General features: G+C 41.8%; 1 protein-coding gene across 3 annotated transcripts in view; it reads left to right on the forward strand.

The window, feature by feature from the left end:
• Window positions 1–13,311, forward strand: part of DHRS12 (dehydrogenase/reductase 12) — a 28,665-nt gene extending 15,354 nt beyond the window's left edge. For all 3 annotated transcript variants that reach the window (XM_063333692.1, XM_063333704.1, XM_063333698.1), the window contains 5 exons: window positions 7,381–7,442; window positions 8,183–8,287; window positions 8,850–8,940; window positions 10,269–10,406; window positions 13,054–13,311. In XM_063333692.1, the coding sequence (XP_063189762.1) occupies window positions 7,381–7,442; window positions 8,183–8,287; window positions 8,850–8,940; window positions 10,269–10,406; window positions 13,054–13,181 (524 nt within the window). In that variant the 3' untranslated portion in view covers window positions 13,182–13,311. The remainder of the gene's footprint in view (window positions 1–7,380; window positions 7,443–8,182; window positions 8,288–8,849; window positions 8,941–10,268; window positions 10,407–13,053) is intronic.
• The last annotated feature ends 2,179 nt before the right edge of the window (window positions 13,312–15,490 follow it).

Raw genomic sequence — 15,490 nt, forward strand, 5'->3', positions numbered from 1 at the left:
AACATTCTTCATATCCTGATCTTTTCTTGAACATACATGGGACAAAAATGAATGCATAAGGTAGATAAGCTGAATATGCACAAAAATAATACTGGTTAGCATAGAAAGTAAACTTCCCTTAATGTGAAATAACCACCGACTGGCTAGTTGAGAATGGCTCACTGAAATAGGATGTGCAGAGTCCTCTCTGGTATTGTCAGAATATACAGGTGGGTGAAGGTCATGGAAATGCAAAATTCGGGTTGATAGTTCAGGATCATACGTATGGTTTCTCAAATACTCAAGTTCAAACTGTAAGCTGCTTTGAGCAGGCAGTGGCAGCTCTATCTGCGCAGGTGCCTAGGATCCTTAAAGTGGGGCTCAGGCACAAACGCCACGTGGCTTGTTGTGGTTCTGTTGTTGCTCTCACATGAAATGTCTTACTTTTTTTCCCCTGCTAGATCCCCCAAAATTGTTGCTCTGATTGCTGGAGCTCAGTAAAGGTGCAGAGAGCACAATAGCTATGGAGCGCTTAGACCGTAATGTGGGAGCGCTAGCCAGGCACAAGTCTGAAATGGCACATTGCTGATTGAATCACACCTTCAGTATGGAGTTGAGTGACTGGCTTGGGGTAATGTGGGCTGGTTTCCTGGGGAGCTGCCGCTCCCGATGGGCAGATTTTATTTGTGTATCCTTTAGTTTGTGTGTTGTTGCCCCTGTGTTTCCTCCTGTGGGTTGGCATTGCACTCAGGGTTGTATCCAGGAGCTGGGCAGTGACAAGCAATCATTTCTGATGAGACTTGCAGACTTCTGAGTCAACGCTTCAGTTTTGGGGTTTTTTGGTTGTTGTTGGTTGTTTTTTTTTTTTCAATTTAATTTTATTTTACTTGTTTTATAAAACTGTCGACAAAAACTATTCAAACTGACAGTATTCAGTCATTATGGAAAAAAAAACCTGTCAGCAGAGGTAGGCAAGTGGAGGCAACAGAAGCCTGTTCTCATTGAATCACAAGACATTTAGATGAAACAATCCTTGTTCCTCTGTTTTATAGCCTGCCTCACTTTACTTTTACTCAACACATCTTCTTGCTTGACATGGAAAAATGGCATATATGTTACATTTTTATTGCTACTTAACCAGTCAAGGGGATGCTAAAACACACTCAGAGATAAATAAATAATGCTCCCAGTATGCCTCTTTTCTTCAGTCTAATGTGTGCTCATGTTTTAATGATACAGCCATATACATTTCCTCCATGTGCAAGAAGAGGTAGGGCTGGAGGAAACAAGATGCTTTTCTACCACAGTACCAGTATGGCCCATCAACGGGAAATTGTCTAACCTGTATGAATATTTGTCAGTCTCTTCCCTACACATAAACCATGTCTAACTAGTGTTTCACACAAGCCAGCATCGTCTGGTGGACTGTGTTCTGAACTACTGGGGGAGGCAACCTGGGTAGCAGCTGTCAGTCTACCATAAGGTCAGTGGCTCATCTTTGGCAAGACAACCTTGCCTGTGAAAAGGAGACTATGACACCAATTTTCTTTCTAAAGAGCTTTGAGAGTTACGGATGAGAAGTGCTGTGTGAAAGGATAAGGTTGAATATAATCACACATCCACTAGCTATACTGAAGCCTGGGTTCCCAGGACACAGACAAACCCTTATTGAGCTGAGCTTTATAATTCAAGGGAAACATAAACCTTTGTTTTGTCTTTCATGTTCATTAGCTCTTCCCGTACACTCTTGGTTATTGCTAGTGGTGTGGAATTGGCCCTCAGAGACAGCACACTGAAATGTTCAATCGTGATCTTGTACTCAGGAAACAGACTCAGGGATGTCTCTTACTTGGAACTGCATAGATTGAAGGCTTGAAAAGATAACCAGGTCAAGGAAAAATGTCAGTTTGTTCTTTTTCTTTTTTTTTTAAAGACTTGGACGTAAGAAAAGCAAGCCAATTTAACTGATTTGTACCAGATGAATGAGCCATTGAAATCTGTACAATAAAACTTTATTTTTTGTTCCCGCTTTTTTCACAGTTGAAATAACACTGTTCCTAATAATACTGCAAAGCTCAGGCAGATGGGAAACTTCACTGAGTGTGGTGCTGGCTGCCTGCCCTTATCTGAATGTTAGCAGATTAAAAACCTCACCAACAATTTACCACTAATTGCCAGATAGAACCTCAAGCGAAAACTATTCTAGAATCCACCAAGACACTTGGGTCTGCAATAATTGCATCATCAATTAATTTGATGTTATAAACAGGTAGTGGCTTTACAATATTACTTCTGCTGAAACCATGATTTTCTTTATAAATTGATTTTAAAGTACAGGTTCTGGGGTCACTTTAAATCTGTAAAGCAGATTGGAGTAAGTGTTCACGTACTATTATTATACATCATACCCTGTTGATTTCCAAGTCTGAAGTATATGGATCCTAAGGAGTCTTTCACGTTTTAGAAGGCTAAGGCTGAGTTACAACACCAGCATTTTGGAAATCTGCCTTCACCGTGTTTGTTTATATTTTCTGTTAGGGCTATTCTGTGGTTTGTTTAGTTTCATGTTCTTGTACAGAAAGATTTGTAGCCTTCTGTGGGAAAGACCAGTGTATAATATGCTGAAGGCTTCTGTCCCTTGCATGGGGATAGCTTTCACTTTGGTTATGCCGTGGTAGAGATCCTGAGATCCGCAGTGAACTAACTGTTGCAAGAACGTGCAGAGCTACCTTCCTGCAAGACCTAACAATAGTGTCCCCTAATAAAGTCCCCTCAGCTTCTACTTACAGTCATGCGAAAGGTAGCCTAATTTTATTTAGGAGTTTTATGAAGCAGACAGGCTGATTTTTGTAGTTTTTTTGAGGTTTTTTAAAACAACTTGGTGTTCGAATTGAATGTTTAACTCCGTAACAACTCCTCATTTTCTACACTTGCATCATTAAAATTTCACTCTGTGATTGTGAAACCTCTGAATTACTGCTCATACAGGTTGACGGAGGGGTTCGCTGTATGGGGTCAAAACTGGGAGTTGTTAATTAGAACACAACTACATTGAGAAGATCTCAGAGCAAGTGGAGCCACACGGGAATGCATTTTTTATTTTTTTTTTTTTTGAGCAAGTAAACATGAAACTTCAACATTAATGTGATCAACACTTGGGAGGGAGTGTGTGTGAACAATGTGTGTTCTCATTAAGTGCCATGCTCGTTGCTTTTACTGGAATTACCATGTGTAATGCACAGACTGACAACCCACCCTGTCTGATCTGCCATATGATAGAGTTGGTTGAATGGTGTGTAATGGTGGAGTTGCTGTATCCTTATAGGAAGGTTTTATTTATTACACTGTATTGTAAGTGATTTCCTATTATGTGAGCTCAGCTTCAAGACATAAAATTTACAGGAATTTTTCCAAAGACAAAGAAATGTTGAGAGGATGTTTACCTTTAAAAGAAATTGTGTATCAATTCCAAGAGCCTCTTTAACTGGAGAAAACATGGCCAGCAAGTACTGTGTCAAACCTCATTACACGGAACAGGGCTGTAGCTTGTCCAGTAGGTTTCTCTGGTCAACTCCTCACCTCAGCAGAGTTCAGCGAGGGCAAGATGAAATCCTGTATGTGGGGGCGACCGACCGGATGGTTATTCACTGCCTTCTGCATTCCTGCTGCTTCTGAGCAAGCTCCTGAATTCATCTTGCTGGACAGATGAATATTTCAGTAAGAATATTGGCACAGGAAATATTCCTTTTCAAAGGGAAGTGTTGTATACCATTTCACTGCAATTTTTTTTTTTTCCCCACTGTTAAACCAGTGGGAGTCAATCTTTCAGGCCACGTAGACAATATACCCTCCAGTGGCAGGAAAAAGGTGATGTATAAGAGTCTGGCCTCTGTCACACAGTCGTAGATGCAGGTAGTACAGCCATACGTCGAGCACGTAGCTCCCTGCCTGCGGCATCTGAGATGCATGTGAGGGAGAGGCAGCTGCTCCAGTTTCTGCCGTGAGAGTAGTTCAACACAGGCTGCGCTTTTCCACAGGCACTCAGACCTGGGCAAGAAATGGGCCATAGTCCAGGAGAACTATTCAGACAGAAACATCCTGCTCTGAGTTGCCGTGTGTCCCAGAAGTCTCTAAGGTCCTCCTCTGAGAGGACTGCTGGGGAACAGGCACTGGGAAACGTGGTGGCCTCAAGGCTGAGCATCTCCATGTACAGAGTATCTGCTTGAGACAAGGACGTGTTTTCTCCAGAATGCCCCAGCAATAGTGGCAGTTCTCGTTTTCTGGGAAAAAAAGGTCTTCCTTTGTTTCTGCAGAATCCCAAAGGCCGTCTCAGAGGAGGGGCAGGTTCACCAAGATACCCAGTGCTTAATGCTTTCAGTGCATTCAGTGTTTATCATCATCTTTCCCTCCATGCACCTTTGTGTTCTCTCTTGGTCTTTTTAAGCAATTAAAAAAAAAAAAAAAAAAGGAAAGAAAACAGCCTCAGAAGATCTGTAGGGTTTGAACACAGTGATAACTAAGCATTAATCATATTTGATACACTTTACCATTTTTAACTAAGTTCTGTGGGAGGAGGTTTCTCCTTTAACAGACAAAAATGATTTTTGTGTCAAGGAAAAGTACTGGAATGCTGAAGTGTTCATTTTGGAAAGGCAGATGTCCAGTACCTCTATATTAATAATCAATTACTAGCAAAAGGATATATAATTTGGATGTTGTCTTGATTTCCTTAAGTGGGAGGAGATGGGAATGCAGTTTCTTCTACCAAATCAGTCTTGGTTTCCCTTGGAAATTTTTTTTTTACTAAAAATAAGAAAATTTTCCTTTTTTGTTTTTATACTGTTAATGCAATTCATGTTTTCATAAGGACTGTGGCAGGCAATGCATTCATTTGCGGCTTCCCCTTTTACTTAGAAATTCATTTCTGTGTTACTGCATGCTGCAATACAGCTGTGCTTGGCCAAACACATGTCATGAGGTGCGAGGCTGTGCCAGGCCTCTACGCTGGCTGTACTTCACATTGTTCAGTCCTATTTGTTTGAGCGTAACCATGAAACTACGTGCCAGCTTTTACGTGACGAAAAATGTGGAGGTTTCAGTTGATGATGTATGCCCACCAACAATACACCCTATTAATAAGGTGTATCTATTTTGCTATTATTGTACTAAATTTCTTGTCCAGGCTATTTTGCCTGACAGACCAGCCCATGCAAATAAGCACGGATAATACCCAAGTATGTTTGTTAAAGTACTAAGGAGTTTATGTCTGAACACTTAAAATGGAGGCAATAGTTGGTGAAATATTTAGTAATGGGAGAAATTAAATGCTTCAGTCTTACTGCCTGACGTGTCACGTCTGGGTGTGTTGTGAGATACTAGTGCTTACCACAGGAAGCTGGGATCAAAACTGGTCTTTTTGGGCTCTGTCTCAAAGCAAATGAGCAAGTGGTTTGTGGGGCAAAAAGACTGAAGGCTCTGGCTCTGTGGGATTTACTGAATTCCTAATAAACTTGAGGAAGAGAGGAGACGCTGGCTTTGCAGTTAGTTTGTGGTTTTAAATAAGCACATAAACTTCTGACAAGCTGTAGTTGCAATAAGCAGGATTTTTGGCATAGAACATTTCTCTCATCCAGCTGGAAAACAAAACAAACCCCAGTTGTTAATGAGGCAATGTTAATGCATTCATCTTTGCATCCCTTTAGAATTAACAAACCAACATGAAGCCCCTTAAACGTGTAAATTGATCTGCAGAATGGTAAAATGAAGCATCCTCATATATAGCTGGTGCATTGCAGCTCTGCCTTTAGGAAATGCAGCGTATTTAACCGAGACATGATGTTACTTTGCATTTGAAGAATCCATAGCAAATCAAAATTTAATCCAGGCTCTCAGCTTGTACTGAAGTGATTTTTTTTTTTTTTTTTATTTTTCCATCATGGCAATCTCCCATGACAATCAACAGTAGTTCTTGTCCTAATGATGTCATCGTTTAGCCTCCCCACCACTATCAGGGGAGATGTACGGGCTCTCGTATTCACTGGCGCCTGCCTTTGCTCGCATTTTCTGCTGAAGACGGGCTGCATTTGCTCATCTGCTGTGCATTTGCTTTGTTTGGTTTGCCAGGGTTTGAAATATATTGTGTGCATATGGATGTCCCTCTGATTATACAGAGAAAATGAAGACTGCTGTGACCGACAGGGGAAATGAACAGTTTGTTCACCAAGCATGTAACATGTTTGCGTTTGGTAGCTTATTTATAAACATGCTGTATTTTAGCTGGGTGATCTCATTGCCTCTGTGGAAGAGAGGTTATAAAGACACATGCTGAAGTCTTCATGTCTAGTGAAAAACATGGCCTTGGTAGCTCATGGAAAAAAATACATTTATCGCTGACATAGAATTGTTGAACTAGAGCCATTTGTGAAGAGATGAGAGGGAAGTATTATACTCAACAAAAAAGACTAGACTAAATGGGGGCTAGATTCATTTTGAATTAAACAATTCTTTTAAAATACAGTTGAAAGGGGAAAAAATTAAAAAATATCTCTGAAGTGATAAAACCAAACAAAAATCCCTGTGTCGCACTTGAGTGGGTGAAACATCACTAGGTGTGTCTGAGTCAAATACATTAGCAGTTGAACAATGTTTTGGATAACAAACTTTGCTGGTCATGGTAACAGCTGTAACGGAATATATTTGTGTGGTGTGTACAAATCTATGCTAAATGAACACGATTACAGTGGGGAAGGACACAGTTCGGTTTCCTCATGTAATCTTAGCTCAGCCTTGGGCACGCAACATCAGTATTTTTTCCCCCAAGGGTTCCTTATCTTTTGTAATCATCACGCTGAGGATTCAAGAGTCAGTTTTTGTGGGCAACACGAATCAAAAGTATCGGGTACTCTGAGAGATTTCACAGTGAGAAGGTAAAAATGGGTGAGTCTTAAGTGCATATGCAAGGGCCTAAGAAACACAAGCGTGAAGCACAGTTTCCTTCTCTTATTTGTGACGCGGCATAGAGATGTATATATGTGCCACACATGGAGGGGAAATGCATTCCCTGTTTCTTCACTGGCATCACTTCACCCCCAAGGAAATCCATACCTGAGCCATTTTGCCTTCAGAGTCATGGCTGAATGTAGTGAGCAGTTTGCTGTATAGGTACAATAAACATAAAGGTCTATAAAATAACTGACGTGCCTTTTGATAAATACGCAGCAACGTGGACCACTACAAGTTGAGTTGGCATATGGCAGGTAAAGCAGCAAAAAAATCAGCATTAAATTCAGATCAACTTTCAGAAATAAAGAGACTTTGGGTTTTTGGGTTGTTACGGAGCGTGGGGAGAGAAGAAAGCTTTTTTAAAAAAGAAAAGTTAATGTTGGTGCTTGTGTCTTTTAGGTACATACATTCTGACAACTGCCCTGCTGCCCCTCCTGGAAAAAGAAGCTGATGCCAGAGTGGTGAGTCTGTGACGCTGTTGAGAAGTGGTGTTTTACTATTCTTACCTTCCGGTTGGTGACAGCATTTCTTTTACTGTGCTAGCAACGCGGGGTTAGTTATAATGCTGTAAGCATCTCTAGAATCCTCTTGGATTTTGCTAACAGCCACCTCCTCCTCGAAGGCAGAGCTCCTGCCTTCTACTCTCTACACTTCATTGAAAATCAGAGTAAAACCCTTCCTTTGGAAACTTCCCCTTTAACTTTCCCTGGGGCAAGTAATCTCCTGCAGCGTAGTGCAAAATACCTATAACAGTAGTACAGGCTTAATGGAACCTTTCAGTGTAAAATAGGATAGCGGGTACATTTTTATTTTTTTTAAACGAAATTTCCTAAGTTTTGTACAGTCTCTTGTTTTCTAATTAGCTTCTATAAATGCTAAATATATAAACTACAAATAGTGCTATTCTCCTATTTTCTTTCTCCCGATTACTTTTCAAAAGGAAGAAGCACAAAGTTCTCTGAAGGAGTCAGCACCACTTTGAATGAAAATCACTTTCTAAAAAACATTCTATTTCTTCCACCTCGTCTCCAGGTATGCGCCATGCATGAGCACAAGCGTAGTGCAAAGAGCACGCAGAGGAATCCTGCTCACTAGGGACTTCAAAATATGGCCTGAAGACCACATTACGTGCATGAGTGTGATTGTGGGGTGTTCCTGGTTTTGTTTTTCATTCCTTTGCTTTCCATTCATTTGATTACAGATAACTGTCTCTTCTGGGGGCATGCTAGTTCAAAAATTAAACGTGTCTGACTTGCAGTCGGGAAGTGGGACATTTGATGGAACTATGGTGTATGCACAAAACAAGGTACAGTCCATGGTTTTGAGAACAAAGCCCAGCACTTGTTTGCTAGGCGGCTTATACCGTCTGCTTTGCAAAAAGCCTGTTGTTTCACTGTTGCTTTCCCCTTGCATCCAACCCGTACACACGAGCAACAATCTTCGGGAGTATGATGGCATGCACTTACGAGCACATACCATCTTGCATGGAGAGTGTGGCTAGACTTCCATTTAATTTGATTTAAGTCTCAAGGGGGAAAACTGTCTTTGGCTGACAAATCATTTCTGCCTGCTTGGTTCTTACCTACAGTCTGCAGCAAGTAGAGGTGGTCAGTAAAAGCAGTATAACCACTTTAAAAGTAAGCATGTGGCCAGGATATGGATTGCAATGACCGTGGTGGTCTCTGACAAAATTATCCAATAAATCCAATCAGGACGAGCAAGGGCATATACATAAATGCCCTGGTATTTACAGCACATTTGATGTCGTTTATCTCCTTCAGAACTAACTTGGACCTGCTAGTCCTAGACTAGGAGGTTGTAGTCCTCCTAGACCTGATGCTAGTCTGTCTCTTTTTGCTCTATCATAGAGACAGCAAGTTGTTTTGACGGAACAATGGGCAAAAGCTCACAGAAACATCCATTTCTCTGTTATGCACCCCGGCTGGGCAGACACTCCAGGTAACATCTGCTTGACACTCTATTTTTTATTTTTTTTTTCTTTTCAGGTCTAGTCTAAAAGCAAAGAGAAATGAGACTTTCTGGTAGATTTCTCCAGCAGGTGCAGCAAGTAGTTTTGTTACCCCCTTGGTAGCTCTCTTCTGCACAGTGTCTGCCATCTGTGTATAGCCAGAGAATAATAATGGGCAATGAATGAATCCAGCCCCACACACAAATGCACAGCAGAACCGTAGTGCATTAAGCTCACCTTTAAGTTACATTTGTAGTGGGACTGTTAAACACACAGAGAAGAGCTTTTGCCTCTGTAAGTACCAACGTGCAGCTGTTGGGAGTTTGCAAGGGCATATAGGAAAATGGAGCACGCACCGTTGTGGAAGCCCTGTTCCTCTGCTCTTCCTCTAAACATTTATTGCTGTCGACAAGCAGCGTGTTTGGCCAGACAGCACTTTGTCTGAGCTGCAGCTGTTCTTCAGCGAGTGTCTCAGCAGGCGGGCCAGCATCAGTTACCCAGTATGCACGTTGCGTTCCGCAATACCTTACCAGCTCCAAACACCCAAGCTTGGGATGCAGACTAGCAATCCGATCTCTAGGTCTTTTCTAGGGATGCAGTTTCCCAGATTTGCTTCTGATGACAGAAGCATTTACCCCGTCCACTTCATGCTTGAAAGCTGCTCTTTCCAACTAAATATCCTAGTATTTCTTTAAATACATTTATTTTTGCATACCCTTTGTGGGATTCAAACTGAATGAACCATAAAGTTATTCCACCTTAAAGTTCAAGGACTCTCCAACCCCCCAAAATAAACAGCTGCAGGGGATGGGCCTTCAGTCATCACCTGTTGGACAAAATAAAAAGAAACCAGAGTTTAAACATGAATTATGTTGTTATAGGTACTGTTCATCATGCAGTTTTTAAATACAATGCCGCAACTGTTTTCCTAAAACTGGTGAGAAAATAAAAGCTAAAAGTCCTCTTAGAATACGTGGAGTTTTGTATTTCTGTTTCCCTCATGTCTTAGTTCTTTGCAGTTTAGAATGGAATTGGCTCAGGAACTTCTTGCTGATCCTGTTCTCAGTTCCTACTAGTTTTGTCCCTGTAATTTGACCCAAACAAACAACTGGTGGATCATCTGGCGTTTTAGCACTATTTCACCACAAGTCATCGTACTCCTAGCTATGGGGAAATACTCATTCTCTTTCATAAATTGAGATGCCTTCTCTTCTTTCTACACTCACAATGTCAATTTTAAGTGGCTCTTTTTTTTTTTTTTTTTTTAATCAAAAAAGCCTTGCATGGCCAACCACCATTCCGTTGTTATTCTTTTTAGCTGTGAGATCGGCAATGCCAGATTTCTATCAGAAGATGAAGAACAGTCTGCGCACAGAGGCCCAGGGAGCTGATACTGTCGTATGGTTGGCAATATCATCTGAAGCAACGAAGCTACCGAGCGGCTTGTTCTTCCAAGGTAAGGCGGCAGCGTCTTATGTTGCATAGCACTGGAGATCCCTAAGCTGCCTGAACTGTTGGATCCCCATCTGGCCTGGAAGGGGATGAAGGCTCCATGGGCAACCTTTGTGTAACGGATAAAGTATTTCTCAACATGGTTCTAAGACTGAAGGTTCAAGTGAGCATTGTGCAACCAGAAAACGACTGTGTTAAGTTGTTATGTTCCTGCTTTTGTCCTCTAAAGGAGCTGATAGATGCTTCAAAGCATGTCTTTACGGAGGGTTGGGTTTTTTTAGTGAAAAATCACAGAATGGTTCTATATAAATAAAATGGCTATATACAGGACTGTGCCCAGTGAAGGTGAATCACAGAAGTCAAACGGCATCTTTTATGATGTTGGGAAGCTAGCATCCTTCTCACAGAGCGCTGGGGGCTGGCTTTGCTTTGACAGGCTCCTCTTCCTACTGTTCCATGCTAGTTAAAACTGCCAGTTCCCTCTTTCTCTAACGCTGAGCAGAGACTTGAGCACAGTGGCATTTTTTGGCACTGTGAGCATAGGGAATAGAAAAATAGGGCAGAGCCTTTCGTTTCTCCCAGGCAAATGACAGGTGTCTTAGTAGGACCAGGTGGAAGCATAGATGTCTCGGTGGTGATGCAGGTCAGTCCAGTAGGAGAAGGGCAAAGCACAGGGTAACTGCTTGCAGAAGTCTAGTATTTCTGTTGGATGTGGCACTCAAATCCTGATTCACTGAATTTCTAGGCTGAGCATGCAGGAAGTTCAGACTTTTCTGGAGTTGGATTGACTTTGTTCCTTCTGTCCCCTCCCAGACATTCACACAGGGTTAGCTGACAGATATTTAACCAGATCTTTTTTGTGTCATCATGTGATGCATGCCGAAACCCTACATCCCAGCTGGTCAGTCTTCTTTGTAGAACCAGGTTTTGCCTTTTTCATACTCCTATCACCTTCATCTCGCCCTAATGCTCTGCTCAGTTGTTTTTGCTCTAGAACATAATTGCACCAGGCTCTTGCCTTTGCCCTTTATCTACCCCCAGCTTTAGTAAACAGGGGACATGCCTTGGCTCTTTAGCTGTAGATTGTGACTTTTGAGAGCTTTGGTCTTGGCATGACTGCTCCAAAGGCTGCACAAGAAGTCCTGTTTCCATGTACCATGCTTATAAAATAGTGAGGAAGTCAGTTATTTTTCTCTCCTGCTGCCCTTTGGTGTATTGGCCCTCTTCAGGCTCTTTCAGTAAAGGGCTTTGTGTGCAGGAGCACTTTACCACAGCCCCTGCTCTTCTGGTCCTAGACGGCCATTTCCTGAATCAGCCACACCTTCCCTCCATTTCCTCGGTTCTCTTATTCTGTTCCCTTTGAGTGCAAATTAGAGCCAGCATATTTTTTTTTTCCGAGTAAAAAACAAAAGGGAAGTGAGAACATGACTTCTACAACCACAATTTTCTACATCTGCCAAAATAAATAAAATTGTTTGACGGAGTCCAGCTTTCCAAAGACTAGAAAGAAGCATCTTCTCCGTGATGCTGAACTTGGCTGTCACACATAGTTCCGAAACTTTAGCACAGGCTACTAGAAGCACCACAGTTAGGTAGGAAGCAGTTCATATTCAGAGAAGGGAACGTTCCTCTGCATGTTTCTCTCTCCATAGTTTTCCATAAGCAGAGGTTATGTGGTGTGTGCGCAGCCAGTTACAACATTTGCTCTTAAGAGAGCAAACATCTCTGCTCCCCTGGGAAGCCTGATGGCAGCCTGATAGGTTTTCAGAGAAATCTGCTGCCCAGTGTTGCAACAGCTTGCTCTTTTAGTCTCAGCTGGCTACCACTGAAGTTGGACTTATTAAAATAGACTAACAGTGCTGCACCAGCGCTCTGACAGTTGCTTCATAGACATCTGAGAGCACTGTCATAAGTTTCCCAGGCTCTGGATACCATATTTTTGGAGAGAAAAATCCCCCAGAATGGATGGTGATACAGCTATATTTACACAGAGTGGGTGAGGAGGGCGAGATTTGGAAAACAAATCAAAGCATCAAATTGAGCACATTTGGTCGAACATTTTTATGTTGGATACATCGTACTAATTGCAGCGAGCAATTAGTGTAAGTTCTTTAGCAATTAGAACGTAACTATTTCTTTTTAAGGATAAAAAATAAGCATTTTAAGATATAATCCAAACTACAAAGTCCCAGCTGGGGAATTCGTGTAGCACTAGAAACGTTGTCTAGGAGGCAAGGAAAAACCCTGTCTCGTGCTGAAAAAGCAACCTGTGCCTGCAGCAATAATCTCGAGTTACTGGTCTTTGTCTACAGGAGTTGTGCTAGTTACAGGGAGCGGGTGTAAACCCCCCAGTAAGGCCTTCCTTTATCTATACTGTCCCTAGCTACAAGCGAGGTATTCTTGCTCCTCGCTCTTAAGTCATATCATGCTAAAGGACAATCGCTGTAGTTCCAGAGTACAAATGAAATTAGTTCAGTTTTGGAAGATATACTTAACTAAGATTATTTACAGATACCTAGAAGGTAAGTTTCCTGGCTTCAGGACCATGAGGTGTGTTTGGGCAGTATAGAGGCCAGCAGAAAAAAATCTCCTTTGTGCTAGAAGAGGTAGTTAAACGTACCCATAAGGTGTTTTAATTTTTTCTCTTCCAGACAGGCAACCAGTCCCTACGCACTTACCCTTGGCAAGCACCCACAGTCCACCAGAGGATGAGGAGAAGCTAATGGAGGTGCTGGAAGAATTCTCCCAGAAGTTTAAATCTACTTCTCCAGGAACTTAGTGTCACTACTGACAAAGCATAGCCAAAGCTTCTAATTACACAGTAACAGTACTGTAGTGTGCCTGCTGTTGAGGGGAAGTAGGATGCCATAAGCCTGTTAAAAATAAATTGTGTTCAGGTGTTCCCATCATGGAGCAGAGTGGTGCCTGTGACTTTTTTTTCTGCTGCTGAGTGTCTCTCCCATTGTGAATATGCACCTGCTGTCTCAAGACACAGTAAGGTTTCATTCTTTGAATTGGAAAAAAAATTGGGAGACATTAAAATAAAACCCAAGGCTCTGTGAAGTTACTCAGAAGCTTTTAAGACACTCAGCATACAGAGAAATGCAGAGGCGTGTACCTTCAGTAGCCCTCATGAAAGACCTCAGGAAAGAAGCAGTAAATCTTTTAAACAACGTTTAGCCACCGTATCTTACAGGTCGGTGGCTTCCTTCACTGCGGGAGGGTGACTGGGCTCAAACCTGTAACCGGGAACGCGGGAACTCTCTCTTGCATTGCCTGCCTCATTTAAATGGAAGGATTCCTCACGGCCTTTGGTTTCTATAAATCAGTGCTGGTATGCAGAAGTGATCTGCTTCCTCATGTTTAAACAGCAAGAATTTAGGAACGCAGCCAAATGCCTTCCACATTACTTTATGGAGCCAGGGCTGAATATTATCCCGTTTATGTCAAGACACCATGAAGTAGGAGGTTTCAACACGTACCACACCCAGACAGGGCTGCATTCAGCAGAGAAATGGCTGGATGACTCTGGGCATGAACAGAAAGAACATGCTAAGCCCTATGTTCTTGCCATTTCTGTGAAGGATCAAAGGGAATTGCTTCATTACGAATGGATTAAGAGGGGGAAGGGAACGCTTGGGGGTACAGGTTTTAGAGAAGTCCAGCTCCTGATAAGAGGGTTGTATTTTGCCTGGAACTGTGTATTTTCAGACACAGAGGATGAGATTCATCTTACCTGACCTGTGGACATTTGAATTATTCATTGGGACTCTCAGTGTAAATCAGTAGAGAGAAAACAGGCTTTTTCACAGTGATTTACTGGATCTAGTTTAAGAAACAAGCCCTACATTCCTACATCTTCCTACTGATGGTGAAGACAACCAGCTCAGGCTAAGATGTTCAGGTGGGATTCGTATTTCAGATTTACTGCAAAGCCAAGGCTGTTAATAACAATAGTGGCGACACATTTTCTCCTGAGCTGAGTGCGTTTGCTAGCAAACTGCATGCAGAACCCAGCCAGGTTGCGCTGCTGTTCTACACGTGGCTGCAGACCCGTGTGGTAGCACAAAAGACCTAAACACAAATATAACAAACACAGGCGTTCTTGGGCTCTCTGCAGTGACCGGTACCTGAAGGCCATGCTGATGGGCAGAGGAGAACTCGTTACGCCCGCTTTATATAATTTAGTTTCACAAAAGATACCCTCCTGGCTGATGGCATTTACTCATTATTCAGAGACATCCTATTAAGTATCAATTTAGAAAAAAAACCTTCTCTTTTTAGCCTATTGTCAGTCTCCTTGGAAATAAAGGCGTCACTGTCAGAGATGCCCCGAAATAAGGGTTTCCATGATAAGCGGAGACACGTCGGGCTGTCACAGTTTTTCCTGAAGGGGCTGGATCAGCATTCAGATTATTCCTTCATTTTAGTAACTTAACTCCTCCTTGCACTACACTGAAAGAAAACAACAGTGAGGCTTGTACAGACATTTATTTCCTGGAAGTCTGCTATTAACGTTTTACAGGGTTCAAACTCTTAAATACAGTTCCTGAGCATGGCTTAAAGCATATATAGTAACTACGTTTCTCTATCTAGTAACTGCAAAGCTAGGAAAGACATTTGCATCCTTGAATATTTAAGTCAAGTTGCTTCTCAGCTCTGAAGTATAGAAGAAAAGTTTAATGGCTAGTATTTGAATAGTTCATAAAAAAAACAAAAGTGCGCAATATATATAAAACATGTATTTTAGTCCATATTCTGTACTGAGGTATTTGAATCACCTATATTATTATTATTATTTTTTTAGTCACAGCTTAAAAATTAAGCCAAAACTATGAAAACTGCTTTAATCAAAGTTTGGTCACAGCGTAAAAGAGCCAGATGCTATGGTTTAAGAGCACTTGTGATTTAAAAAGAATTAAAACACAGGACACCGATGAGAAACAAAACTTTGGTATGATGGTCCCGATGATGCTTCATTTCAGCCCTTTTCCACAAGAGCAAACGCACTGGGCGGCTGCTTTGTGTTAATGCAATTCAGAACGGCTTGTACCTGCACGTAAGCAAATACGTTTAGTGCCACCTGTA

Source organism: Chroicocephalus ridibundus, chromosome 1 (assembly GCF_963924245.1).
Source record: "Chroicocephalus ridibundus chromosome 1, bChrRid1.1, whole genome shotgun sequence".
In the NCBI taxonomy this organism is placed as follows: domain Eukaryota; kingdom Metazoa; phylum Chordata; class Aves; order Charadriiformes; family Laridae; genus Chroicocephalus; species Chroicocephalus ridibundus.